Raw genomic sequence first — 27,890 nt, forward strand, 5'->3', positions numbered from 1 at the left:
TCCAATGCTGGGAATATAGACTTAACATGGAAAGGATCGCAACCTTCCTGGCTTTTTACATATCGGGGGTGAAATCCTGCCACCACTCAAGTCCTTAGAACATGATTTGGGAGACCTTGGCTTGAAACCTGCCCACACAGGTAGAGACCGGGGGAGGGGGATGTGCTTCAACTCCCCTTCCGAAAATTCCTTTGGTATCTCAAAGGCACTGCCTATGGCCAGGACAAAATTACCCTCTTCTGCCCATACGACGATTTAGTTCTGCTGTGGCTTCAGCAATGCAAGAATCTGGAAGGGGAATGTACAGGGAGGGATGTTTCTGTAATAGAGTGAGCATTAGCCAGGCTACAAAGCTTGGATGAGCCCGATTTACTGAAATAGCTAAAAGGTGACTTCAGCTGTTCAGCTTGGCTAAAAACACTAAAGGTCTGGCTCTCTGATCTGTCTAATTTGCCCTCTTGTTTTAACCACTCTGTAATCACTCAGTTGTAACATGCAAAGTGCAGAGCTCAGGTCTGAGCGGTGCAGCGATGCGCCGCACGTCGCTTAGAGATGCTTATGCTCAGTTTCCATCCTTCTCAGCAACTCTCCTTCCTTCTTTGCAGGACTTTGCCTCCCGAGCTAAACTGGCTGTTCAGAACCTGGTGCAGAAAGTTGGGTTCTTTGGCATTCTGGCCTGTGCTTCGGTAAGTTGGTTTCGGTCACAAAAGGAGGGGGTTGAAAATCGCCAAAACACAATAGTATGTGGTGAATGTATGACTTACCTGCAGCGAAATAACATTAAACCTCCTCCAGTGTCTTGGAAATGGGGAGTCCATGAGCACGATCGAATAAAAGCTGTTCTCCTTGATAGCTGGAGAAGCAGAGGGCTGCTGGTGCTGCTGTAGTCGCCCTCAGGATCCCCAGTCCCAGATAAGCCCGTTGTACTTGGGGCTGTACAAACGCAAGAAAGGTTGCCCTTTCTCCAAAACACTTATTGTTGGCTTTGCTTACCGTCTCTGTTCCCACCATGGCCTAACAAACCTGAGATCGCAACAAAAGGAGCATGTTCTACCAAGGAAAAAATCATAGTAAGTTAAACTCCAGACTTCCCCTCGAGTTCCAGTCTGGCTTGTTTCCGTCCTGGAGGCAGGTGACTAGTTACGTGTCTTCTGTTGCAGCGAGCTCAAGATGATGCATACCGTGCTGGCCACTGAAGGCAGAAAGGCCTTCGGGGTTCAGTGGGTGTTATCCTGGGAAAAGCTTCTGGCAGGTTAAACTAAGGTACCCTCGGAAACTAGTTAAACGTCGATGTGCTTCTGTTTGAGAACGGGCAAACACCCTGCGTTAGCTTGTAAAGCTCTCAGCTAATGCAGGCACGTGCCTGTTGCCCGCTGGCCTGCACGAGTGGGTAGTTAGCCGACCTGCTGCTTCTGCCCTGGCTCCGCAGCCCGTGACACAGTTGTGACTCCTGGGTTGGGATTAGTCATAAAGCTCCTATGTTCCTGGCTTGTTATGGCTAGCTCAGGCACTACTGTTTTACAAGCTGTTAATCCGAATAGAATCATATTTTCATTTTTTTTTTTATTTATTTTTTTTTAGATGTCTGTCTGTGCCTAGGTCTCGGCACACTTGCATTTTAAAATAGCCCAAAAAAACAGAAATGGAAAATCCCCCAAATACATGACACTTACCTGTTCAAAACCCAACGGGATTAAAGTATTTACCCACAATAATCCCCTTCCCCCCCTGATTCATAGACAGGGCATCTCTTGAGCTCACCACATTGCTAGGAGCCTGGGGGAATAGATGGACCAACAAGTGGAAGAGGATCCCTGACTCGGGTGCCTTCCAGTAGTCTTCTGTCGCTTAAACCAGAAGGTTTTTCATACAGGCGGCCACGTGAAAAGCTACTGTGCTGCTTTTGGACAAGGAAAAGACTGGTCCTCAGGTAGCAGTGGCTTGAAAATCCTTCTCAGCATGCTACTCTTTCGAACTGCCTGGTGCAAAGAGTGCAGGCCCCTGCTCCCGAGCTGAATTATGTTGCTTAAATCTCTAACCCACTAAGCCTTTAGAGTGCCCCACCATTGGGTCTGACTTGCCGTTCAGCAGCCACCATCTCGTGAGCCATCACTGAGTAGCTCAACCGATCTGCCTGGATTTGTGCGAATGCTTTAAAAATACAGTAGTAGGGCTGACCTACTGGGGCAGATGAGTTAGTGAAATGTAGAGCGCTGCAAGGGTCGGGCAGGATGTTCTCTTCCTCTTGGCACTTGTTTAGTGAGGTTTAACTTTGCATTTTAAAAATGAAAACATTGCAAAGAGAGCAGCAAAGCAGAAGGTGTTGTAGGAGCTGGTCACAGGCAGAGCCCTGGGAGGAGGTGCTGGGTGGTTAGAGGATCGCACGCTTGGTTCCTTCTGTAGGTCTCTACACACCCCGGGCTCTGTGCTTTTCTTCCTACCCGGTCCAAGGCTCCAGTGGGTTTTCCTCTCATCCCCTCTCCATTTCAGAGGCTCTCTGTAAGCCAGAGCAGTGGACAAGCCCTTGGCCAACCAGGGGGTTGCAGCAGACCCATGTTGGCTCTAGGGTGTGACTTTTCCTCAGCCCAGCCAGCATTGCAGTGCTGGCAGGTCTGGGTGTTGTAGAGAAGGGGAAGGGATGTCGGCATATGCAAGGCACCCCTTCTCCCCTACAGAAGACTATGGACTCCTCGGGGCATACCCAGCTGTGAATGTGGGCCCATCTTTCCCTATTTTCCCTGGTGCCAAGGGCTCTATGCTTTGCCCTGTTCTCCCTCCCCCTTCTTTCTTGTCTCTATTCAGATAAGTCATTCAAGTTGTCATCGCCTCAAACCATGTTGAGAGAAAAAGCAGCATGGGCATGGGGTGTTTTTGTTGGGGAAGATGCCATGCAAGTGACCGGTTGAGTGCCCTAGAAAGAAGGTAATTTCTGCACCGAGGAGAAGCTGCAGCTGCTTCTCCATAAGTAGGTGCTGGAGATTAGACCCATACTCACAGCTGGGCAAGCCCTGCTAGCTCTCACTGGGGAAAAAGGGGCGACTTGTGTATGTGGACGTGCCTCATCCCGCTGTAGCCTGGGCTGGGCTTCTGCTGCCAGCAGAAGGGGTGTGCAGACGCTCCCGCGCCTTCTGCCCCTTACCATGGCCCCTTCCACAGCTGGGGCTTTCCCAGGGCGTTTTTCATGCTCGGGCAGCCCAGCTGCGGAGTGTAGGCACCAGAAGCGTGCAGGTGTGCACGTGCTCTGCTGGCTTGGTGGTGGCAGCTGTGTGCCTGCCTCCAGGAGATCTGGCAGCAGAGGCAGCTGAAAATAGTCTTAGCCCTTGCCTAAACATGCTGGTTGCCATGTTTCTTTACTCTAGGCCAAGATAGATTCGAACGTGTTACCAGGTTGAAATGAGTCCTGGGTTCCCCTTTGTGCAGTTCAAAGACAAGCTGCCCTATCAGAACGCTTCCAACGCATTAGCTAACCTTGCAAAAAGGAAAAGACACGAAAAGCACCTTTACAAGCAGGTTGGCTCCAATTGACTCCTAATCAGCAGGTCTCTAGGCCTGGCAAATCCATTTATTAGCCTTCTCTGTGCAAGGGAGCTGCCGGTGTGGGTGAAGTGCTGTGGAAGGCAAAGCGGGCCAGGGGCAGGTACCACTACTTGCCTCTGGTTTTCCTGGGCCTATGCTGGTTGCTCATAGAAATCCAGCCTCCCGACCCCGCAACAGCCCGTCAGTGCAAACCACGGAAAGTCGGACCCGAAATCTGGACCAAATCCCTTATGGCGCAGCTGTCACTTTTATGGTTGTTTAAATATCTAATTGGCCTCTATTTATTTGTTCACTTAACAAAACAGAGAAAGCACAAGCTGTGGGACATTGGCAGGGCGTGTGAAGTGCCAGGTGTTGGCACTGGGGCTCTGCTGGTTACTACGAGCCTGCTTCTAGAAGAGTTTTGCAGTGGCTTTGAAATCCAAACAAAGGATTTAACAATCAGTAACTCCTTACTTTGAAATTAAATGCATGTGTTTCAGGCCAGGGGCAGGGGGGGAGGGAAACCCCATAATCTGTGCTTTTAAACAGAGGATGCGTGCCGGAAAAGCCTGGTGTTTAGATATCTGTCTTCAGAAGAAATCACTGGAGAACACTTTGGGCAGTAGCTTGCATAAGCAATGTGCTTGTCAGGGAGACATTTTGATAGATCACTCCAAATGTCTTTACTGTGGTTTCTGCACATTTCCCATGGAAAATATCTGTGAGCTGCTTTATAATCCAGGGATAACGAGAATATCAGGATGGAATCGTCTGGGACATTGTCTAGCTGAATCCCCCAGAATTAAGTTATGTGCTGTAATGTAATATTAATGGTTTTGTAGGTATTGAGACACAGGAGGATTTTTGGCTCGCCCCCAGTAAGAAGCAAGGGGCAGGGAGGAGGGCGCAGGACGGTGGCGTTGATCGGAGCGTTTTGAGCGTGGCGGTCAGGTTCTTGAACTTGTCTCTTGCACTCGCAGATTCCAAACCCGCTCTTCGACCTGGCCGGGATAACATGTGGCCACTTCCTTGTTCCCTTTTGGACCTTCTTCGGTGCAACCCTGATTGGGAAAGCAATAATTAAAATGCACATCCAGGTGAGTGCATGTTACACCTCCTACAAAACACTTGGAGGAGTTGTGTTTTTTCCCTATAAGTACTGCACTATTAACTCTACAGCACCTCAGAGTGCCGTGAAGACCCCTTGCCTGACTTGCTGTGACAGAAATTAATTTGGCACAATAGATTTAAAATAAAGGCTCTGAGGCTTATTGTGCTGAGAACTTGAGTGTCAAAATAATTTATGGCTAATGAGCTCACCGCCTACACCACTCAGGAAATTGGTGGTTAGCCAAGCTATTTACCTAGGGTTTTTACCAGACTGAAAAGGCTTCGCGCTCATAATGAACTTGCCTTTTTGGTACCACGCACACTCATTTGCAGAGAGCCCTGGAGCTAGCCTTTACCAGCTGGGAGGTCTTTTCAATTGTCCCCTTTCGCTTCAGTTGCTTCTTTAAAGACGATTCCAGTCCTCGCATCTCCTAATCTGGCTGGCTTCACCCATTCTCACCTGCTTGCTGCCGACACCAACCCTGGGGAGGGGTTTTTTGGAAGTTTCAATCATGTTTGAAAATTATGGCCAGTGACTTTGTTTCGGGGGGGTGCTTGCCTTTGTGATGTCGTACAGAGGCACGGCTCTCAGAGACGGGGTGCCTTGTGTTTTCGGAAAGCCAGGCTCTTTCGAGGTGCATTAAATTGGGCATTTGCAGTCTTTAGCCGCCTTTGAAAATCTTGCTGGAACTTTCCAGGTAACTGAAAGAGCTTTCCACCATCTTGCCCAGTGGGGAATAGAGCGGCATGCCCTCTCTCACGTAATGGCTAGCCTAGCAGTCATGCTGCAGTTGGACAAGCCCGAAGTGACGTTTTGCTGTTCCACAAAGCAAGCGCTAGACCTGCGCAGTAGGATAGAGGTAGAACAGCAAATCCCACTGCTAGTGCCCTGAGCACGTGGCTTCAGTGCAAGTCTGCCTCGCAGTAAGCAGCTTCGACAGAGACGCCTCCTCCAACAGAAACTGTTAAAAGGCTGTTTCTCCCACCCTGAACAGCAGGCTATTTCTGGAGTCTCTCTTCTCCCCTCTCTTTTAGGATGGAGCCTGATTCATGAGCCTCAAATCATGAAGTTGCATTTATTGCAAGAAGACTTGTATTGCTCAGGACTTTTTTTTTGGTCGTTTCTGTGCTGTCAGAAATAAAGCTTAACTACACAAAATGCAAAAGGTGAAAGAAAGCAAAAAAAAAACCCCCAACACCAAGTCTTTGTGAAATAATTATTGGGACTTTTTTGCCCTGATTAGCTGGGGAAACATCTGCATTGTTTTGCAGTGTAATTTATAGTACTTTGTATCTGGATTTGTATCTGGATGCAGCGTACGTAAGCCACCAGTACTTCAGCCTCGTTGCACTTGATAAATCATTTTTATATTGCACGTGTGTCCAGCTATTGGAGCTCCACTCTGCTTGTCTTCTTTCAGGCAGGCTGTTGTGAAAGAAGCCGGGCTTTGTCACAATCCTGCTGAAATTTGCAATTTAGGAAATGTGGTGGTCGTGGAAAAGCTTTACAGTGAAAACCTCCTCCAGACAGGAAGCCAGTGGCCCTGTTTCGGTAGCTGTTTTATAGTTGCATTTAATTGACCTGTTAATCTGCCCCACAGAATCACTTAGCATGGTTTTATTCCCAGTCCAGTTTGTTCAGTCCTCGTCAGCTCACATGTACCCTAATTTAATGGAGACTATAAATATTGCATCGGTCCCTTACCTGCTGCAACCAATAGAGCAAGCGCTCCAACCTGAAAATGGTTGTGCTGCCAGTTTCCCCTGGAGTATTTATTGTAAGTGGGGTGTTACGGACTGAGGCTTGGGGTTTCCCACAGAAGCATTAGATGTTTGCCTTTGAAACGCTGCTAGGGTTAAGGATTGGAGTCCGGGAGCCAGCTGTCTTTCACTCATGAAATCTTGACATTGACATCTATGCCCATATGTGTACCAGGGACAGACTTTTTCTTTCTGTCCAGCAATACTTATTTCTGCATTAAAACAGTGTTGCGGGAGTAAAGTGACCTTGAGCTTCTGGGAATTTTGGTTTTGGGAGGAGGCAAACGGTCAGCTACCCAGGCTGGAAAAAATATAGCCCGAAACGAAATGTGTGAGGAAAGGGAATACTGTTTTAAGTGCGACCAGCACTCGTTGTTCTGCCCCTTGCACTGACGTGGAGATGGAAACGCAAGGACGCTGAAAGAAAAGTGAAGGGAAAATTATCTGTAACTGCAGGAGAAGCCGGTTAATTGGAGAGGAACATAAGCTGTTGTGCTCCATTGTCCCGGCTTCCCTTTTGAATAAACATTTCTCTAACTGATGTTTTCCTTCCTACAGAAACTGTTCGTTATTATAACTTTCAGCAAACATATAGTGGAGCAGATGGTCTCCCTAATCGGGTGAGTAATTCTATAACTGACTAATACCTTCACTGATTAAGTGGAAAAATACCGGAGGAGTCTCATCTAATGTGTGGAAAGTTGTGCTTTCCTCTCAAATGCCAGCTTTGGCCGGCAAAGCCAACTGAGATCTTATCTGAGCTTTCATTTCTTACCTCAAAGGTTTCAACTACCTCAAGGAATGTAGTCGCTCAGGAGGTCAGATGGCCACTGCACACAACCGAGGTGTAGTGATGTGCATGTGCCAGTTGTACATGAGTACAGCGCGAGCTGGGGGGTGAAATGGACTCTTTCCACAATGCTACGTGATGGCTTCCTACCAGAAAATGAAGTAGCTGTCACTACGTAGATGCACGCAGTGCTCGGATGCAAGTCAAGTATGGAGACCCTCCTAGTCATCCCATACATTGAACATCTGAAACTTCTTATAGAGCATCGGGATGAAAATCTTGGCACTGGGTTATAGTCCAATCTACCCAGCACGTCTTTTTTCATTAGAAAGTCACGCAGTTGTCAGGGATAAACTGTTCCTATTTTGAGAAAATGTCTGTCTTTTTCCAGACTGGTAAGATTTTAGGAAGTGATTCAGATTTGTTTAAACTAAGACTTTGATTGGAAAAATAAGGCTGGAAAAGAGACCAAGAGCACAGGTATAAACAAGTAGTGAGAAAAGATCTTTTAAATGTACAGGGTACGCGCATACTGCCACAGTGGGTTTGAATGCAAATGGAAAGCTCTACTTGATCAAGGGCTGAATTTCCCCCTCCCGCCCCCCACAGTCATGTTTATCCGTTCAGTCATCAAATGCTGTTTAATTTCAAAAGCTGTAGGCAATTTGAGCATGACTGACAGGCCAGCCAGCAAATATGGGCCTAACAGTGCTTCTCTAAGCAGTTTATAAAGCTGGATGAATATTTTCCTTTGCTGAAGCAATTTGTCTCCATATACGTGACTCACTACAAATCACCCAGGATTGCCTCACAAAATTGTATTTGTCATTCGGAGGGAACATCTGTGCGCTCAGAAGCAAACGCCCGTCTTTGCTCTGTATACGGATCGGGCTGCCTTGACACCGGCAGGGCCTTGCTTCATTTTATACAATGATTCCCTAAAATGTTTGAGCAGACGTTTCCCTGGGCATTTGTTAGGGACGTCCAGTGCTTACCCGAGGGGTGGGCAGTTATGGCCTGGAGCTTTGGTGAGCTGTTGCGGTCCAAGGGGGGTGCGTGCGCTGACCTGGCGCCAGGGGAAAGTGGCAGTTGATGCTGTTCGGGCCCATCCGTCCTGCACCCACCGCGGGGGGACCCGCTGCAGGCCGGATAGACTCCCTTGGCAAGCTGGATGCGGCCCACTGTCCACATTTTACCCACCCCTGGCCTGTACACTTGAAAAACCAAAAACAAAGCAAAAAAACCTTTACAATTTAGTTTAAACAAAAAAACCACTTTTTGTCAAGGTCCTCCACTTACTGTTGGGTGAATGATTGATGTTTTGGTAGCAAGGGCTTTTTGCCTGTCCTGCATTCTTGGTATTTTAAAAATAAAATGGTCTCAGGAATAGTCTTCGGGAGAGGAATGTCTGGAAATAATTGCTGGAGAAATATGTAAACTCGAGGTAGTAACGTTACACGGAGAAGTAGGAGTGTCGGAAGCAACATTCTTGGGCATTTCACTGATGGAACAGATTTGATTTTATTACTTCCTGAGCTGCTGATTAGGAGTCTGGATTGTAACAAACTCCAAAATGAATGTTTTGTTGGTAATGCTCTTAAAAAAAGAGAGAGAGAGAGGTGCAACTGGTCAAAAATAGCTAATTAGCTGTTGATGTCAGCCACTCCCAAATTTGCTTTTCATTTTTGATCAACGCTACTGCTGACTAAGGTATGTTTTCAAAGCTGTCTTTTATTTCAATTCTTAGGCCAAAGCTGGTAGTTTTTTCCTACTTCATCTGTCTTGGAGATAGTCTTGCATCAAGTTACTTAAAACATATTCACAAGACCTCTGCTGGATTTGGATTTTTATTAGATGGTTGATGTCAGAGTTCAGAAATGTTCTCGGGAGACAGTAAGATTTTTGGAATGTCCCGGTATCCTTGACTCGTTTTCTTTTTTTCTCAAGCAGTGTCTGCTAGCATTACCTCACCGATTTTCTCTCTCTCTCTCTCTCTCTCTCCCCCCCCGGATTCAGTGTATAAAACACGTTAAGCAACAGTTTGCATTAGAAGGTCTTACTCATAATTAAATACAAAAACCAGGATGCATTTAGCGGTCAGTAATGTTAATCATTTTAATAAAATTCATTCTGCTGTCTTTTACGAAAGAAAAAGTTGCTAAGCAGAAAGCCTTTTCTTCAAAGGAGAAGGGATGTGCTGGCTCACAAAACTCTAGACAAAAGATTGTACTGAGGCAGAAGGGGGGAATTACTGAGGTCCCTGAAACTTTTCTGGTTTTCTCCCCTAGATGGTATTCTCCTTCACAAATGCACAAGTCTTAATTTAAAAAATGAAAAGTGAAGTTGTGGCAGCTGCAAAGAGTTCCAGACAAGACTCTGTTCATGGCACCCTGAGCTTCCAGCCTGTTAATATTGTGGAGTGACTTGACTTTGCAGTTGTATTTTGTCGAAGATCTGTCTCACCAGGAGTCTTCCCAAGCATGTTACAGTTGGGTATAATTACAAAAAACCAAAACAGAGGGAAATTCAGAGGCTCGAAAGAATATGTTCAGCCAAATATTGAAATAAAGTGTGAATGTCAGAGGCAGACGGAACTGGAGAAGGGTAGTTACAACAGCACGAGGGAACGTGCCAGACCCACAGAGAGGTCAGGTTGCAGGAAGGTGTCATTCGAGGAAGACGATACAGCGAGATGCGAGAAGCTGGAAGAGACCCGGGTATTGGAAATGCAAGGAGGCTCATACTGGCAACATCTGGTTTAGGTTGGGGCAGCATAGTTCGGTGCCTTGTGGGGTGCCAGGAGATGGGGGCCAGCATCTCGCTTCGTGCATCCATGTTCGGAGTGAGCTTTGAGCTGCTATTGGGAAGAAGACAGGTGGAGGGCCACCAGTTCGATCGGCTGATAGTTTGGAGGTGACAACATCGATGTCTTGCAAGGACGGTTAGATAGGAAGTGTTTTCTGCTTGGGTCTTAGAGTTTCAGAGGAAGGAATGGAGGAGGCTGCCAAGGGAGAATGGTGATTTATGAGCTTTTGTGTTTTGTGACTTTAAAGATGAGGTTAGCTTACTAAGCAGCCATGTTCCATACTTCTCTACTGGTTTGAGGTCAGAATTAGCCCATTTTAAAATGGTTTAATTAGCATGTGTGTTGTGGGTTTTCTTTGGGCTTGTTTTTAATCTTTCCTTTTTAATTTTTTTACCTAGTGGTGCAGGAATGTTTATAAAGTCACTAAGCTTATTGCTTCAAAACATGATCATATTTGGCTTTGAAGTGGTGATTTCAAATGGGGAATGAGAATTCCCAGAAAACTACTAAAGAAATATTATTCAAAGCAAACCATACATAGAACGCCGGCACGCTGTCCTCTTGCCAAATGGTTTATCAGAAAGAAAAGTTCTTCCCCCCCCCCTATATTTGAACATACTGTAATTGGGTTTCCATCCTTTGTTAGCAGAGCAGGGGGAAAGGGCTGGAGATCCGAAATTCCTGCAGCGTTGTGTGGGGGTAAGCACTTGCTAAGCAGTTGCTGAGTGTGGCCCCAGAGATGGCTGCACCTCGGTGGCAAGTGGAATGATTAATACTGGAACAGCTTGTTAAACTTTTCAGCATCCTCCAGGAGGAAGGCTTTGATGCACGTGACCGGCACTGACCGTATCAGAGAAGCTTCAGCTCAGGTCAGCTGTCTCTGCAGTCCTAATCAGCGAGGGAAGAGAGGGGTTTTCTCATAGTGAAAGTGCTCAAGTTCTCTCCCCAGTGCACGTTCAGATGATCTCTTAGGAGACTGACAGAAGAAATACCCCTGGCACCATCTGATGGGCTCATTCCCCTTCCAAAAGTAGTGGCTGAGCAAATCATCGCGCATGATTTGCAGGAGTGGACCAAGTGAAATGTGCTCGGTGGCTGGGAGGCAGGCGGCATGCCGAGGGCAGCAGTCCTGAGCAGAGCAAGGCTGGAACCATCCAGGCCATGCTGCGCCCACGAGACAGGAAACGTCCTGTCGTAACACGCTGAAGTCTGATTGCGCAGACATGCCTCTGACCACCTGCCCCGAAGCATCAGATACTTCTGAGCAGTTTCTTGGTTTGGCATTTCACCTGGGCCAGTTCTTCTGCTAGTGCTTGAAAGTCATCCGGACCAGTTTGAATCTGACTGGCTTGCAGTAATAAGTAACAAGATCAAAGGAAACAAACCACGGGTAATTCAGACTTGAGTCCCCAGCTCTATGATCTAATACTTGGTTGCTGTTTGTCACGTTACAGCGTGCGAGATGAGCCATTGACTAAAAGCAAATTAATCATAATGGGCCTTGACTTGACTTGCAAAGGGCACGGAGCTTCCTTCTCGAAGGAGGGATGGGAGAAAAGGTGAGGTCTGAAATTGCCCCGTCCCGTAATGTCTGGAAACCTCAGCCATCAAACACCCGAGCTGAAAACGTAGAGCTCAAAACGTGGCATTGGCCACAAGATGCCAATGGCAGGCGGCCTGCAGTGTGGCCTCTCCAGGTGTGGGAGGGGAGCCTGGGCCCTGCCACGCCAGGGCAGGCTCTTTAGCAGCTCGGGGACATCAGGTTCTGACTAGAGAAGCCGAACGCTGTGGGAGGAGCAGGCTCGCACCTGCGTATCCTTCACCTTGGATCTTTATGTAACCGAAGTAGCTCAGACTGACTGGCTGTAGAAAGGCCTCCTCCTGTGACCTGATCTTGTTGAACTAGCATCTTCAGGTCTGTTTGGAGAGGTGCGTCCACTCCGTGTTCAGACTAAGGCTGCTGCTTTATTAACATTCCTCTGGCAATAATCTGCGGTGGCTGAGAACGGAGATCATTTGAGGTGCGAGTCTCCCAAGGTAGAAATGCTTTTGGAAGCTTCCAGCAAAACACCTGACCTTTCTCGGTACGGTGAAATCAATGGCTCCCCTCCCCCAAGTATATCGGAAACCTGTGGGATTGTGCCTTTATAATACAGCCGTGTGCACAATAAGGCAAGTCTGGCACAAAAAGGGTTTTACTAGCTTGAAAGGGGCACAGATGGGGATGAAACTCGAGAGGTTCTGGTGCTAAAACCTTTACGTGGATCACAACAGAAGGAGAATGGTTTCTTTTGGAAAAGCCTTGTGGGATTTAACCCTCAACTAGCCATTGAATGTTTAAAGTTGTCCTGGTTGCTCTTTAAAGACACAGCGCGGGTTTGCTTGCGTTCTGAGTGATGCAACAAAAACCAAAATGTCTCGAGGAAAAATGTGGCTTGGGTCACTGGTGTCTTTAAGCATGTCCCAGAAAAAACATGGATCAAACATACGAAGTGATTTTTTTAAAACTCCGTGGTCACAACTAGGAGGTCTTTTACTGGAGGATTAGTCCTCAGTGACATTGCACAAAATCAAACGGATTTGCAAAGCAGCTGCTTAACCCCAAACTACCCTCTCATGGATCCTGGTCGTTACACAGCCGGTTTGTTTAATTGACTATGCCCTTTCCTTCTGCAATGAGAGAATGGCAAACACTGCCGGTGTCTGCGTGAATTTCCCCAAACCTGCTCAGCCCGCGGTGGCTCTGATGGAGACTGAAGGCAGCGGCCATTCCTCTCTGCTATTAAAAGTTGGGTTTGCTGTGAATGCTCTTTGAGCCTTAGGCACCTTGGGAGTGGGTCTGGATTTGGTGCAGGATAATCTATCACCGTTGACTCAAGCATGGAGTCTGAGGTCCATTCTGACTCACCATTGAATGGTGTCCTGGTATTGGTTGAGCCTCAGGGAAATGGATGGTTTAAATACTGTGAGAATCTTTATCAGCACAGGAAATGACAGCTCATTAAAATACTAACCGTTAAGCCTGTTTAGATCACTGTCTGGAAAAGAATTAACCATTTGAAGGTTCATGTAACATGCCAGAAGGAAAAGGTGTTCCAGTTAAATAGTGAAGGAATTGTGCAAATTAATCAGGCTTATTAACCGGTCAAGTGGCATCAGAATATTTCCACTGGACTTGGTTTTTAGGGGAGGGTATAATCTAGCCACAAAAAATGGAGAGAGGTAGACCATGGAAAAGCAGAACGCCCGAGGTTTTTGGGGGGAAAGGGGCAAGACGACGTTTAAATGTCTCAGTCTTAGTGAATGCTTGGTTGGCTTTTGCATAGCGGTGTGGAGTGGAAAGCTTCCCCGATGCCCGTGTCCAGTGCGCAGAGCCTAGAGAGAAAAGTGAGCACCTCGAGTCTGGGTGGAAGAGGAGCTAGCTCTGCGGGGTGTACCACAAAGCTTTCCCAAGCCCTTCACAGTTGTGTAGCAGCTGGACACCATTGCACTGGTTCCTGGCCCAGCTGCTTAGTTTGGTCAAAGTGTGGCACCGCTGTTCCCGAGATGTACGGGTAGCAGACGAGGAAAGCCCAGAGCAGCAGGTTCCCTCCCTTGCAGTACTGCCTATCACAACTTTGCTCCTGAGTTTTCTGCTCCTGTCAAATCCAGCCACAGACTAAGCTTCCTTGCCCGGGCAGTGAGAAACATGACACGTGGTCATGGCCCATGCGAATAAAAGAGGAAAGGGGAATTTTTTCCTTTTAGCCTCCTAGGAGAAAAAAGATAACCTACAGATGAAATCCCAAGGAAGTTTCTTTGTGGTGTTTTCAGAGTTGAAGGCAGCCTACGAGGGTAGGGCCAGAGCACCTGGCTCAAACACGTTGTGACTCAGAATCGGACTCTTCAGGCACTAATCTGGCCTTTTACAGTTTATCACCCCCAAAGGCGGTGTGTGGCTGTGTAGACAGGACAGGTTGAGGTGGTTTGGGGAGGAGGGGAGCTCAGCCCAACGCTGGGGAAGCTTGCTGGCTTGATGCAAGGGAAGGCCTGGCCTCTCTTGTCTGCCAGCTATCCACTGCTAAAGCTGGAACCGCAGTCTTGAAGGTTCTGGTTCCCGGGTTACCTAAGAGCATATTTAACTCTAGCTGTGCTCCATCTGGCCTTTGGGCTGTTGAGCAAAATGAAGTGTAGGTCCTCTTTTATTTTTTTTCCCCCCCAGGGAAGTGTTAATTCTTAAAAAGGTTCTTCCCTTGAACAAGGACTGTGCCTGCATCTCCAGGAGCCGTACCGTCCACACAAGGCCACTCCTTGTGGCTGCAGCAAACAGCCTCCGTGCAGCTTAATGGAAAGGGCGTAGCAGAAATTGTTCACAAAGCGCGACTGACTCAATCTTGCATCACCTTTTCAAATCAAGGTTTGGTTTGTCTGGATTTGGGAGCCCGGCCTATAGCTTGTAATCTGGCTAAAACTATTTTGCCCCCTTTGGACTCTTTCCATCATAAAACTGGCTTCCCTGTTTTCACACTTGGCACTGCTTACCGATCCCAGCCTCCGGTTTGGTTCTGATTATTCAGCTTATTCCTTTGACAGGATGTGAACTGGACACGATCACCAGGGCCCTGAATCATCACTGCACTTCAGTGCAGGCTCACGTCCCGTCGACATAAATGGGGATTTGATGCTTTGTGTGCAGCTGGGTAATGTGCCCAGGTGCTTGAGTTTTGTTAAAACGTGGTTGTTTTTTTGTTCTGTTTTTGTTTTACTGTTCCAAGCCTTAATGTCCAGGTGGTCTGGGCTAAACATGGCACTTTCCAACGTACATCATTATACGGAGGCTTCTTAAGTAAATATATGTATATACAGAAGTGTTTCAAGATCAGAACTGTAGCTTCTAAATTCAGGATCCAGTGGCCTTTTCCGTGAATTGTTGGACGACGTTGGCAATCTAGAACATACACTTTATCAAAGTTTCTCAGTGTCCAGACTTTTTTCTTATTTAAGTATTTGTGAAATTTCAGTAAATGCAAAGATAACAGCTACCCACGCAGCGAGAGGTATCATTGAGAAAAACAGCTGAATTAAAAAAAGCCAAATTAAAAAAAAAAATACAGTAAATATATTGTTATAAAAACCTGATTTTTAATGCTGCTGGAAGCAGAGTTGCTGGCCACTTATGAGGTGTGCAGGATTGTGTGTTTTGTCCCTTACGTGTTGGTAGGATAAACTGTTTTGTTCTTCAGATTTTCCACATCTTTTGTATTGCTTTGCTGCTGCTTTGGACACAATTTGATTGTTTGCAGAAAATCCACCTTCAGGTCAGAGAGATTCTGGCAAATGTTTTGCTGCCATTTTGTATTGTCCTCCTGCAAGTGAGGTGCGAAGTTTGAGAGACAGTCACTCTTCTAAAAGCAAGAAAGGAAGATCTGGAAAGCTGTAGAGTGCACTGACCTTGACAAATGGGTGTTTGATTACTACACAGTGCAAATTAAAATCAGTCAATTAAATGCAGGGATAACAAGCAGAAATGTGCTTGCAATTGTCAGTCTCAAATAACCACATTTTCACAGTTCTTTGAAGAGAAGTTTTAACTGCATTCAGATGATACAGCCACCCTCTAGATAGCTGATGCCACTTGAAACAAAGCTTAAGCTTTTTAATGCAGGATCATTCAAAGTGTACTATGAAGCTTCCAGGATTTGTGATGTTCAATTCCATGTTTGGAAAAACAGCATTTCTGTTTCATTAGTGAATGATAGAAAATGGGACATTTAAAATTGCATTTTACAGTAGGAGAAAAATGTATACAGTTTAAAGCTTTTTTTAAGTAATAATTTAAAATTGTGACAACAAAAATATACTGTATTAGATTTATACACTGCCCTTCCCAACAAAGTAACTTACAAAACCAGAGAACTCATCAGTTTTATTTGAATTGCTTTAGTGGATTATATTTAAATAGGCTTTTTATTTGAAAAAAAGAAAAATATATTCCTTGCACCAAATGTTGTAAATTAATCCATGTATGTATCAGATTCATTTTAGCTTCCAACACAATGCAGTGTATTTTTTTTTTATGTGGTGTAAAACATCATCTCCATTTTTAACAGAGGTGGTGTGTAACAAGTAAAATATCCCATGCAGCTTCAGGTTCTACAAACGGTTCATATTTTTATAGGTTCAGAAACTGAGTTGGAGGGGGGAAAAATATATATATATATACACACTAAGCTTTAGAAGACATTTTGATTCTATTCTGCTTATAAAAGTCAGACAGCCTCTGTCTGCCGGAGCCCTGGATGGAATTGCTCATACACCACTTTTCATAAAATGCTTTTTGGGGAAAGAGAATATGATACAGCAGCACCTTGCTGACTCGCACTGCATCCCTATTGATGCAAATCAATTGAAGTCTGCAAATTAGTGAACAAGTACAACAGTGGGAATGTGTGATGGAGTACAGTTCACCCTCCTGTTTTGGCACTTGAGCTGCTTATGAAATTTCCCAACATCGTAGTGAACAAACTTTTTTTATTTTGTACAAAAATTGAAGTACATCGATTTATTGCAACACGTGTTGCAAAATCTTTGCCTGATGCATAAGCTTTTTGACTCGTGCATCTGCACAATCCGTACGTTGCTCAAAGTTTTGTACTTTGAGGCCCTTTTTATTTCTTACTCTGGTTTATTATCACCAGCCTTGCTCATGGAAAAAGACCACTGGCTTTGCTCTCAGAACAGCAGCAGTTAAGAGAATCCAGGCAGCTCAGGGAAGCTTGAAATCACTTCTTTTCAAAGCTGCGGTTATGTTCGGTGGTGCAGGGCATGTACAGTGCAATATGCAGGTTTCATCTAAAATCCTACTACAGTCATTTTTTTTTAATTTTATTTTTTGAAGAGGCATCCCTCTTTTTTGGAAGGCTTACCCTCTGCTAAGCAGCGTTGAGTTGTCGCTTACCCGGGTAAGCCACGGGTGTCCAGTCACCAGTGACTGAGCTAGTGGGTCAACGAGGTTTTTCTAGGCCTCCTGGGATGGCATCCCGACAGTCTGTAACAAAGTACAATTACTCAATTTCCAGCTTTGAAAATAAACTCTCAGCCTGTAACTGGGTTCTGTACATACGGTTAAATGTTGCTGCTACTTCAAAACCCGATGTGGGAAAATGTCAGTAGGATGACTGCTTAAATAGCTAAGTTTTACTGAAAGGCTGCAGAGATAATCCGACCTAACCATTGTGGTAGAGGTTAGAGAATTGCATTTCGGGTACTGTGGATGCATGTACATGTTGGCTACTTTCTAAACTTCTCTCCAGTGAGACAGTGTAGATTTCTTTAGCAGGCTACGTATAATATTAAATAAGCAAGATACAGTGAAGTGTGCAATAATTCAGGTTTGCCTTCATGCCCCAAAGGGCTAATTTAGTTTCTTTGTTATACAATGAAGTTCATATTGTTTGTTTTTAAAAAATGTGTGTAGTATTTCCAGCTAAACAATTACTTTAAAACATGTTTTGGATGCATGATGAGCAATCATTACTCTAAAACTTGGGAGCTTAGTTTAAGCTTGTTGCTCTTGGGTATTTTGGGGTTTTTTTAGAATTTGAGGGTTTGAATTAGTTGGTTTTCTTTATCGACGGCTTTTTGATTACTCATTCAATTCTCGTTGTTTGAACAGTTCTAATATAAAAGTCATGGAAAGTTTTAAAAGTAAAATAACACCTTTCAGGAGCCTTTTCTTCCTTTGTCTTGCATGCGTCACTTAAAAAAAGAAAAGAAAAAAGAAACCTCAGAATTTTCAAACTGACTCGTGACCGGCGAGTCATTTGGGAGATTTTCTACCAGCGAGGAGGTATCAGGGCCTTACAGTGTTTTGAAGAACTGGAAATTGCTGGTACAAACTGGTACTCTGTTATATGAAATGCAGACATGGGTGTGCATTACCCTTGCAAAAGTGCTTGGAAAATAGACCAGTCCAAGCACAAAATCGCTTTGTAGCAGGTTGAGAGCAAGTGACTGATGCAAGCATTGTTTTTCCTTTAAACTTGGTGTTCAAAAAACTCCTTGCCCCAGGCTACTGGACCACGTAGAATTAGCAAGGCAGATCAGGAGCTAGAGAGATCTCTGGATTTACAAATACTTGCAGTATCAGAAAGCTGCTGTCCTCCTCGTGTCTTCTGAGAAGGAGCTGAGTGGTGATGCAGTTTGAGAGGAGATGCAGCCATCCTTAGCCAGAGCTCCCAGAAGCAAGGTAGAGGGGAGCGATCCCTTTTAATACCTCTGCTTTTGGTGGATCGAAGCACCTTGTATAAAACTCTCCCTCCTAGTAATGGAGGAAGGATCAGAAATTCCAAATTTGTAGCATTTGTTTAGCTGGAGCTGATGAAGACCCGGCTATCTGGGAAGCAGTTTGTCCCTTTTCAAGCATTCAGACTGTTGGCACTGGAGAAACTTTGTGCAAGAAATTCCCACTGGTTCTCCCAGCGAGGTCATGTGTAGATGCAGGCTCAGCCACAGGATCCTGGCGTTGTGCTTGGGCTTCCTTTGGATTAACTCTGGTTGCTTCTTGTATGGGGGGAGGACGCTGTGAGCATCTCTTGAGGGTATTTCTAAAACACCAGGACCCACACATCCAGGACTAAACAGGCCCCAGTGGGAAGGAGGGGGTGGAGGCGGCAGGATACAGGTTCTGTTCCTGTTGACTAATGTGGCACACGATTGTTAGATAATGGGTATAAAAACTGATGCTGATTTGATTTGATATTTCTTTTCTGAGTCACAATTTTTTAAACTGCTCTGGCATCTGCTGAATGGCATTTAGCAGCCACATTGCTGAACCTGTCTCTCATCAGTGCTTCAGTGGTTTATAGAAGGTCCTGAGTACATAAACTTATCAGTGCTCATTATAACGTTCATCTGAGAACAAGGTGTTTAGAAATGTACTGTATTTTCTGTGCAAAGTCATCTGCCATAAACCATGGAGTGATTCAGAACAAGGTTCATAGTTCCTTCTTTGTTCCTTTGTTAATCACTGACTAGTGGGAGGTGCCTTTAGAATTTGCTAATGCATTCTTTTTGGATAAGGATGACGCACAGATTGTCCTAATAAGGACTGAAGTTTGAGAAAGGGGCCGCCTTCTTTGAGAAGATAGGGGCAAGTCATAGGGCGGGCAGTTTCTTTTTTAACTGAGGGATGACACAAGCACAAGTCATTTCCTTATTAATCGGTTCAAACCAGTTCTTACAGGAACTGCTGGTGATAAATGTGGGACTTCTGAGAAGTCATTCATTTTATTCTCAGCACTGCTTCAGTGCACAGCCCCAGCTGGGCTTCTCCCTGACTCAAAAGGAAATACTGGAGCTCAGAGCCTCTCTCCATCTTACCTCTGAGCTTGGCATCCGTAGTCTGCTGTGAAATACTTTTTTTTTTTTTTTTTTCTTTTTTACCTCCTTTATTTATTTATTTATTTAATTTTTGAGGGCCCGGGGACCCATTCGTCCCCTTCAGATGAACCAAGCGAGTGCTTTATATAACATGGCTATCCTGAGCCGTGGCTTGAATCTGAACTTTGTTCTGTTTGAGTCCAGGTGGTAAGTTTAAAAAAAACCCTAAAATGATTTTCTTGTTTTGTCTCTCCCCACAATTTGTCTTGTTTTCTGGGATGAATTTGCTTCAGTGCTGTCCCAAGTATAGGTCCTTCTCTTCGGAAGCCGTTCCAAGAATACTTGGAAGCTCAGCGGATAAAACTCCACCACAGACCTGACAGTGGAGTGCCACAGGTAAGAACGCCGCCCGTCCCCCTTCGCCACTTCTTGGCTGTCCCATGACTTTACTCCCCGGCTTTGCTAGGCAGACTTCCAGTTCCAGTTTTCAGAAACCTGCAAATGGCAAAGGAAAAAAGGTTTAAATCTCACCTGAAAAACCAGCTAGGAATTTTGGGGGGCAACTATTTGAACTGCAGCCAGGTTAGGGATTTGAGCTGTTTGGGGAGCGGGCTAAAGGCACCTAAGCCAAGCGGCTAGTTTCTCTTGCCTCTCAGTCTGCGTAGTGCTGCAATAAGTGCTTGAGGTGGGGAAGAATTGAGTGTACATGAAAAAAGAAGCCCCTTCCTCACTGATTATGACTAAAGCCTGTAGGATGTGAATGTCCCAGTTCCTTACTGGCTACTTAAAAAAAAAAAAAAAATCTCTTAATGAAAAGACAGTAAGCAGAAGGTGATGAAGTGGTGGGGTCCTTTCATAGAAATAATCTTTAAAGCTGGGGATACAAAAGATGGAGGAAAATCTACTCTCTTTTTCTGAAAACCAAGAGGTTAATTGCAAATTATTAATCTACTGTAGACTTGACTATCTTCAACCCGAGCCCTGTGTTCCTATAAACGTTGGCTTTCCTAATGCTTACCAGAAAGCAGGATAAGGGAGGGAGGATCAGACTGGAATAACTCAATAGGCAGAAGCATGTCCTGTACGTTGCAGTAATAGTTGTGCACTGCTGCCCTCCTCTGACCAAAGCCAACCGTTAGGGGAAGAGCCCAGGACTGGAAAACACTTCAGAGAAGCGTGACAGTCGCATTCACTTGCAGTGACACCAGGGCTGGAAAGGAGCTGGAAGTTGGCACGCTGTGCGCAGTGTAGGAAACTAGTGACCCTATTGTTCTCTCAGCACATGGGAACAACAAGGGCTGATATCAGGCTCCGCTCGCTCTGAATCTTGCAAGCCGCCAACAAAAAGCAGGGCGAGGGCCAATAAAGTGCTGACTCGTGGTCATTAGCAAGGATTCCTGCTTTGCCCTGTAGTGACTTGGCTGCCCCTTCCCTGGTCTTTAAAAAAAAAAAAGTTGGCTTTGCAAGGGAAGTGGCAGGGATCCCATCAGACTGTGCTCGGTTCCTGGTTTCATTCACAAAATTGCAGAATCCTGGAATGGTTCGAATCCTTCCTTTCAGCTACCGAGAGAAGAATCCTTCTTTGTACGAGCTGCTAATCTGCCTCTCTCCTTTTTCTGTCTTGTCTTTTTTCTGCAGGGGGAGAGCTGGTTATCATGGATGTTTGAAAAGCTTGTCATTGTCATGGTTTGCTATTTCATCTTGTCTATAATCAACTCCATGGCCCAGAGCTATGCCAAGCGGCTGCAGCAGAAGATGTACTCCGAAGAAAAGACCAAATGAGCTGGGGAACCCCCCTCGAAATGGTCTCTCTCGGACACGAAAGTGACAGGTGTTACCATATATTTAAAATCGGCATTATTCAAAACAGGAAAAAACTTTTTAAAATCATCAGTTTTTCAGCTGTAACAAGTTTTTCTTTTCTTTCGAAAGTAATTCGGCTTTTAGAGCAGAACTTTCACTCACAAACTTTATGTATGTTAAGGTAAGGTTAACTCAGCCTGAATTGTACATGAAGGGGTGGTGTGTTAAACTCATGTTTAACATAAATGCTGTCCATTCCAATTTACTTCCAAAATTGATTTGATACTTAGCACAACTCCAGATGCCCGACTAACTCGCAACCCGGCCTAAAAGTAATGTCTTTATTTTGAAGGATGGCTCTTCCACTTTTCCTAATTTCCAAGTCATTGAAATGTATATAAACGATGATAGATTGGATAGCAGTCTTGCATGTTCCTCCTGAGAACATTATCCCATGTGAACGCTGAGAAAAGTCCTCCTGTACTGCACGTGCCTCGGTTGGGAAAGCCAGCCTGGCCAACTTCCTACGGGTGTGAGCAGAGATGGTTGCAGTCAAACTGGTGACGCTAACGTTTTTTATTCTGTATATTTAGAATGAAGTCGAGATAAAAACTTTATAAAGTCATCTTTGATCATTCCAGAATTTCTCGTGTCAGTCTTTTTCAGCTGTTTCTTCTCCACTACACCTTTTGTATATTCTGTTTATCTTGAGTTTTTCTTTATTAAGCCTCTGTATTGCATGCTTTTACTAATCCTTCCTGTGCACATGGGGCAGAAGCCTGTTGTTCTTGATTTGTCTCGCAAGAACTTCTTGCTCAGGAGAAGGAGGTAGAAAGCATGGAGTTGGCACCTTGCACTTTGATTTATTTAAATTGGCCACCTGAATTAAACTTCCATTTATTTTTATCATATCACTCTTCAGAGGTTTGCTTAGGGCAACAAAGTGCAGCAGCACCAGGGATGCAGAAAAAGAGATGGGGGAGCATGGATATTTAGAATTGAGACGGATTTGGTGTAAAACAGTAATGGTAATTAACAACTGCATTAAAGAACATGAAAGTCTACTCAGATTATCCAGATGCTCGTTTTCTTATAAATATTGTTACAGATCAGTGTGTTGCCTGGTTTTAATATATGTGAAATGACCCAACATTAGTGATAGGCTTGTTCCCTTTTAGTAAGTAGGTTGCTATTCTACTGCTGTTGTATATAGAATGCTTCTCTAATAACTGCTAAGCTAGTAAGGATGAGCTAATTAAAAAAAATAATTGTCCTTTCCTTTAATCAGATGTTCTTTAATGGTGGTGCATGGAGCATAGTTAGGATAGAACTGGCTCAACACCTTTTCAGTTAGATGCTTCTCTACGATAGAGCAGGGCTGCTCTCGAGCAAGGTGCAGTAACTGTGTATTTTGTTCAGTCCTGCCTGAATGTCCACTTGTGTTGCCTCCCGTCGTGACATCTCCATGGCTGTACCATCCTGTCGGATAGCTTATCAGACTGATGTTGACTGTTGGATGTCATGGCAACAACAGTCGGTAGGCTGTCTGACATTTTGGTATCTTTCATCTGACCGTTTGCTCATCCATCTCAAACTTGTTTTCATTGAACATCAACAGGCATCTCAGTGTTTGAAAGTTAGGATGGATCTGACTTCTCATGTAAGCCTGTCTTAAAATTCAGCACTCGGCCTCAGAAGCGTCCCAAGTGTGTGTGAGATGCATGCTGTTTTGCTGTTGTACACCTCATATGTAACTTTAAACAAACTGACAGTGTTAATGAGCGAGGAAAGTTTTATATACGCATCTAACCAGAACTTCTAATGAGAACATTGTTTCTAGATCATCTACGCTATTGGAGGGACGGGGCAGACTTTTTAAAGGCAACAGGGGCATTTAAATGCCCATCTTTCATGGGGGGTGGTGTGAGGGGGACAGGATTAAATGCCTTTTTTGCATCTTTAAAAATCTTGCCCCTGTCTTGAAAGAGAAACCATTTTCATATTTAAAAAAAAAAATTTCTAGAGCTGAGATTTAATTTTCCTCCTTTGGCCCCATTATGGCCTTTGAATGAAATGTTGATAAACTCAAGCAGCCGCATTCAAGAAAAAATCAGAACCACTTGATATTTCACAAGTCTGGGTTTAAATCAGCCCAAACTTAAAATCCTGCAATTAAATTGATCGCATGCAGTTGGATTGATTGCATGTATGTTCTACAGTTTGGAAGCATTTATTGCAGTTTTCCCCAAGATATGTTAGGTTTTAGGAAACTACGGTTTGCCATTTCGCACTGTTTTGCAGGCACCTTTTGGCTTTTCTAGATATAACATCTCTGAAGTTTTCGTTCCATTTACACTAAAGTCTCTACACCACCCTGGCAGCAGAAAGGGCCCAGAGGTGTGAGGAAGTGTAATCAACACCTGCTTGGATGCCCCTTTATGTAACCCAAGTGAGGTGAAGGGCTTGTATAATTAAGACTCTGTTGCAAGGTCTTTGTCTCGCAGTGTGTGACCTCCTTCTGATGACTTCCCAGGCAGGCTGGTTAGCAAGGTCTTTCATCCGTAGTCTTCAGAGCCTGGAGAATAAGCAACCGGCAAACAAAATGCAAATTTCTCCATGTCTGAACATAAATAACTGCCAGCCATGTTGGTACGTGTCCATTCTAAAGAGCTGTGCTATCGTTTTGAAAGCTTTCCGAAGTTCCTCTTTTTTTATCTGACATTTAGAGAATGGATTGGTCACTGTTCCTGCTTCTATCTCATCAGGCAGTGGAAGGACAGTCTTATAAGACTTAATGCAAGGTAAAAATTAAGATTATGCAGACCTAATGAGACTTGCAAATGGATGGCTTAATGTTTACTCAAATAAAAATATATCTTGGTGACACAGCGTTTCCTTTTGTTTCATTTCAGCTGAGTAAGTGCCATTGCTGTATATTGGGCCTATTCACACTGCCCTGTAAAATGTGCCGTCATGACACAGATGCTCACTAATAAACAGTTCTAGAAGAGGGATCCACAATTGCGTTTGACAAATTCAAAGGAAATTCCAAAGCCTTAACCTCTACATTCAAAAACATGTGGTTTGATAGTTTTAAAAAGCAAAAGATTCCTATTGTTTTAATGGGTTTCAAATGACATGGATGCTTGTTCTGTATTGGACTACCAATTTACCAGTGATTTGGTTGCATTTAAATGTGTTGATGAGGGTAGAGAAATGCAGTCTGAACTCTTACAGTAATGAAAGTTGGTATACGTCACACCATTTGAAATAGATACCGAGTCTACGCTTCTTGCTGTTTGGTTACTGCTTCTAACAAATTGATGACGTTTCCTTTATTTTCCCCTGCTTTGTATTCAGACTTTCCTTGAATCTTGAAGGTCACGCAAGAGTTAAGCAACCAGCAGCCCTAGCAATGGCCGCAACTATTTTGGTTTAGAGGTGTCTTGAAAGGGAAAACGGCAGAGTTGTAGAGAATTACCAGTGTCCTGTCCCGGGGCGCAGCCTGCCTGATTCAGTAATTTCACACATCCACAATCAATACGAGGTAATGAAGCAAGAACCTGCCATATTGTCAACTTCATCCTTACCAGTGCAGGGGCTCGGAGACCCCCTTTTGTGCTTTTGGCCCCCCCCCCTCCAAACAGGCCAAGGGACAAGCATAGAGAAGCCCAGAAAAAAAAAAAAACAGCAATGGAAAAATGTGCCCAGTGTACCCTCCTCAGCCAAGTAAATATAGCTGTGGAAACCTTTTCCTGGTGGCTCTGAACTGGCTTGATGTGTCACACCTTGCTCCTTGCAGGATTGATTAAAATGGCTCCACCACATTTCATGCAGGTGCCCAGCTTCTATTAATGGAGACTCTTAAACAGTGTCCCCGTATTTTTAAATATGGTCGTGTCACACTCATCATAGTGGACTGTACATATTGAGCCAACCTCTTTTTACATCTGGTCACAAACCAGGCTCCCTCTGGGTGCGCGCACACGTAGCAGTTGGGCAGGCACAATTGGACGTGTTTGATGCAGAGATGATGGTGGCTGGCATATTTGTTGGAGGTTTCCCTGGAAGCACCTAATTAAAAGTACCTCTTCAAAGCAGTAAACGATAGAAGGTTAAATTCCTTTGCATAGGAGAGAATTGGGAAGACTTCTGTGCAATTACAAATACTGTTCTGTAACTTCTAATATTTAGTTTTTCTCTCTCCCTTCTTTTCTCCCCCCGCCCCTTTCTCTCACTTCCCCAAGCCATTGTTTTCTCCTTAAGCTCCAACTCCTCATTGAAAACAGACTGGCTGAGATATGGGTTTGAATTACTGGGACTTTGGCAAAGGGTTCCTGTCATCTCTTCAGCGATTAGTGGCGTGGGAGAAGCACTTTCTGTAGGGGAGAGGCTAATGGCACACCCAGAACAAATAGCATGCAATTATTTGCATATGCTTTTGCAGGCTCATCTTAAATGAGGCACTGCCAAATGCCTGTGAGCCCACTGCCTCGCACTTTTCTCATTGAGGAGTCGGAGCATCCCAATGGTCAGCAGCCTCTTCCTTGCCCTTTTACGCGCTACACCTGCCGCTTGCTTGTCACAGTGCCTGTTTAGAAAAGGTTTATTAAAGCCTTTTGCTCAACTTCTCACGGAGGAAGAGGATGTTACAGCTTCGGCAGAGAGTCTGCAAAGGAGCCAGAAGGAATTGGGTGCCCACGTTCAACTCGGTTTAGACTTCTGAAAATGTCAGTTCAGGAGGCAGCCACGCACACGTTGCTTCCTCAGCTGCACTTTGCATGGGTGCCTGCACCATATTTCAGGTACCAAAGCAGATGGGATGGAGCCAACAGTTGGGAACAGGCTTATTGGTGCATGCAGTCGGAACACGGAGGCTAATCCGTGCTGCGTTCCAAGCAGGTTTTTAGCTGTCAAGTTGTCATTTGCTTAGTGTCTGGTCAGGAGCTGGCCAGCTACAGAACACACCTTTATATACTGCTCTACAACTGAATCTTTTATTAACATAAGTACCTGGTTTTTGAAACTCAAATTCTTAAAGGGCTGAGCCTTATTGCAGTCAGTTCTTAAAGTAGTGTTGGTCTTTTATTCTGCATCTTTATCATTCAGAAAATGACTGAAAGAACCTTGACTACGTGTAAGCATTAAAGCAAAGGTCAGGTTTCTTTGAACATTGTTAGTTAGACAAGCTGTTCAGATGCTGCGTATCTGGGGCACTGAGGATGAATCAGCAGTCAGTGGCTTCCTCCTTTCAGTGGAGTGACACTCTAGCTGAATTGTTCCGTCAACTTTTTGAGAAATATAAGAGAGGTTGCCCAACCAGTTGCTAATGAGGGTGTTAGCTGCCATTTCCATTTGAAAGGAAAGCAATAGGTCTTGTCATGCGAGTATTGTTCCCTATTTTGAAAAATTGTTCTAACCACAACCCTGTCCCGTACACCGTGACCTCAGGTGCTCTCTGCCAAGGTGTGCAGCATACCTGAGAGTTCAGCTCTCCTGGCCAGCAACGCTGAGGCATTTCACCTAGGCAGTCGCATTTCAAGTCCAGGTTAGGCCATCTCCCCTGCCTGCTCTCCTTTGCCTTGGCAAACTGCTATTACAGACACTGCTATGGCTGGGGCATCTGAGAAGTCTGAACGGTCTCTTAGTGGTTCTTTGAAATACCAAGCATAGCACATCACTGCTTTGGTGTCAGTGGGCCGGTTAGGTGGGTTTTTAGATAGCCTCAGAGCTGGTGCTGCATTGCTGGCAGTATCATGCTGTCAGTGACCACCTTTTTAATGATCTGGGGCTTGTCCTAACTGTGAGAGCTCCCTGATCAGAAATGATGTCTGCTGCTTTCTTAGCTGAAAGCTGTCCATGGAGCAGTCCTTTGGTTTGCAGTGAAGTGCTTCTGCCAAAGGTGTTAGCCTGGGCTGCTCCAGGCCCCATGCTGTTCTTTATAGGCCCTGACCTCTCTAACTGGGTTGGATAACTATTAGAATGTGGCACTAAAAGTGCCTTCCTAAACGACTGACAGAGCCTCACCCATGGCTCCAGCAAGCTAAACTGCTGCAAATTTGAACAATTAACATCAGCTGCCTCTGGGCAACCATCCAGTGAGTTTGGGTACTGTAGAATTAGCCTCTTCTGCACATAAAACCTAAACGGGGCACCATTAAGATGAAAGCAGGCAGAGAGGGAGAAGAAGCCTGTGTTAGGGGTATTGATAAGTCACCTAATTTCTAGCATTTCTACTTGTTGCCAGCAAGATCCTGCAAGATGTCAGCAATGGTCCAGCTGTTGTGGAGGTGGCTGATGCACCCTTTGCTTGCAGTATCACCCAAACACATGCCTCCAGTGAAGCGTTCCTCCAAACATCTCCCCTGCACAGTTCAGTCTAGCGCGTGGAGCCCAGGCCGGCCGTTCTGGAGCTGGGGGTTCCACTGACTGGCCTGGGAGTGTAAGGGACTCTGTCCCAGTCAGCCCGTTCTTTGGAAAATGCCTTGAGCTCCATGAATGGCCAGGCTTGTAAAATTTGTTCTCCTATGCTGCTACCTGAGCTGAGGGCAAATGGGCCCCAAATCCCAGGAGGTGGGAGGCTCATTTTCTTTGTGTTGGCAACTTGTGAGTGCATCACAGCCTAGCCCTGGATGCTCTTTGCTTTCGGTCTGCCTTGCTTCCCTCTCATCTGGTTGTTTGTGTAGCAGCTGACTGGCCCAATACAGTATGGCCCTTCTGGAAATGAGTGTCACACCCTCA

At 45.1% G+C, this 27,890-nt stretch overlaps 2 protein-coding genes across 2 annotated transcripts in view; one reads left to right on the plus strand and one right to left on the minus strand.

The window, feature by feature from the left end:
- The window catches only part of VMP1 (vacuole membrane protein 1), a 76,002-nt gene extending 51,969 nt beyond the window's left edge, over nucleotides 1–24,033 (plus strand). The window contains exons 9-13 of the mRNA XM_006265637.4: nucleotides 606–686; nucleotides 4,500–4,616; nucleotides 6,949–7,010; nucleotides 19,640–19,742; nucleotides 20,985–24,033. Coding sequence (XP_006265699.2) covers nucleotides 606–686; nucleotides 4,500–4,616; nucleotides 6,949–7,010; nucleotides 19,640–19,742; nucleotides 20,985–21,128 — 507 coding nt within the window. The 3' untranslated portion in view covers nucleotides 21,129–24,033. The remainder of the gene's footprint in view (nucleotides 1–605; nucleotides 687–4,499; nucleotides 4,617–6,948; nucleotides 7,011–19,639; nucleotides 19,743–20,984) is intronic.
- TUBD1 (tubulin delta 1) overlaps nucleotides 15,878–27,890 on the minus strand; it is a 32,774-nt gene continuing 20,761 nt past the window's right edge. The window contains exon 11 of the transcript XR_001373503.3: nucleotides 15,878–19,841. The gene's annotated coding sequence lies outside the window, so the exon portion shown is untranslated. The remainder of the gene's footprint in view (nucleotides 19,842–27,890) is intronic.

This window comes from Alligator mississippiensis, chromosome 14 (assembly GCF_030867095.1).
Source record: "Alligator mississippiensis isolate rAllMis1 chromosome 14, rAllMis1, whole genome shotgun sequence".
Lineage (NCBI taxonomy): Eukaryota > Metazoa > Chordata > Crocodylia > Alligatoridae > Alligator > Alligator mississippiensis.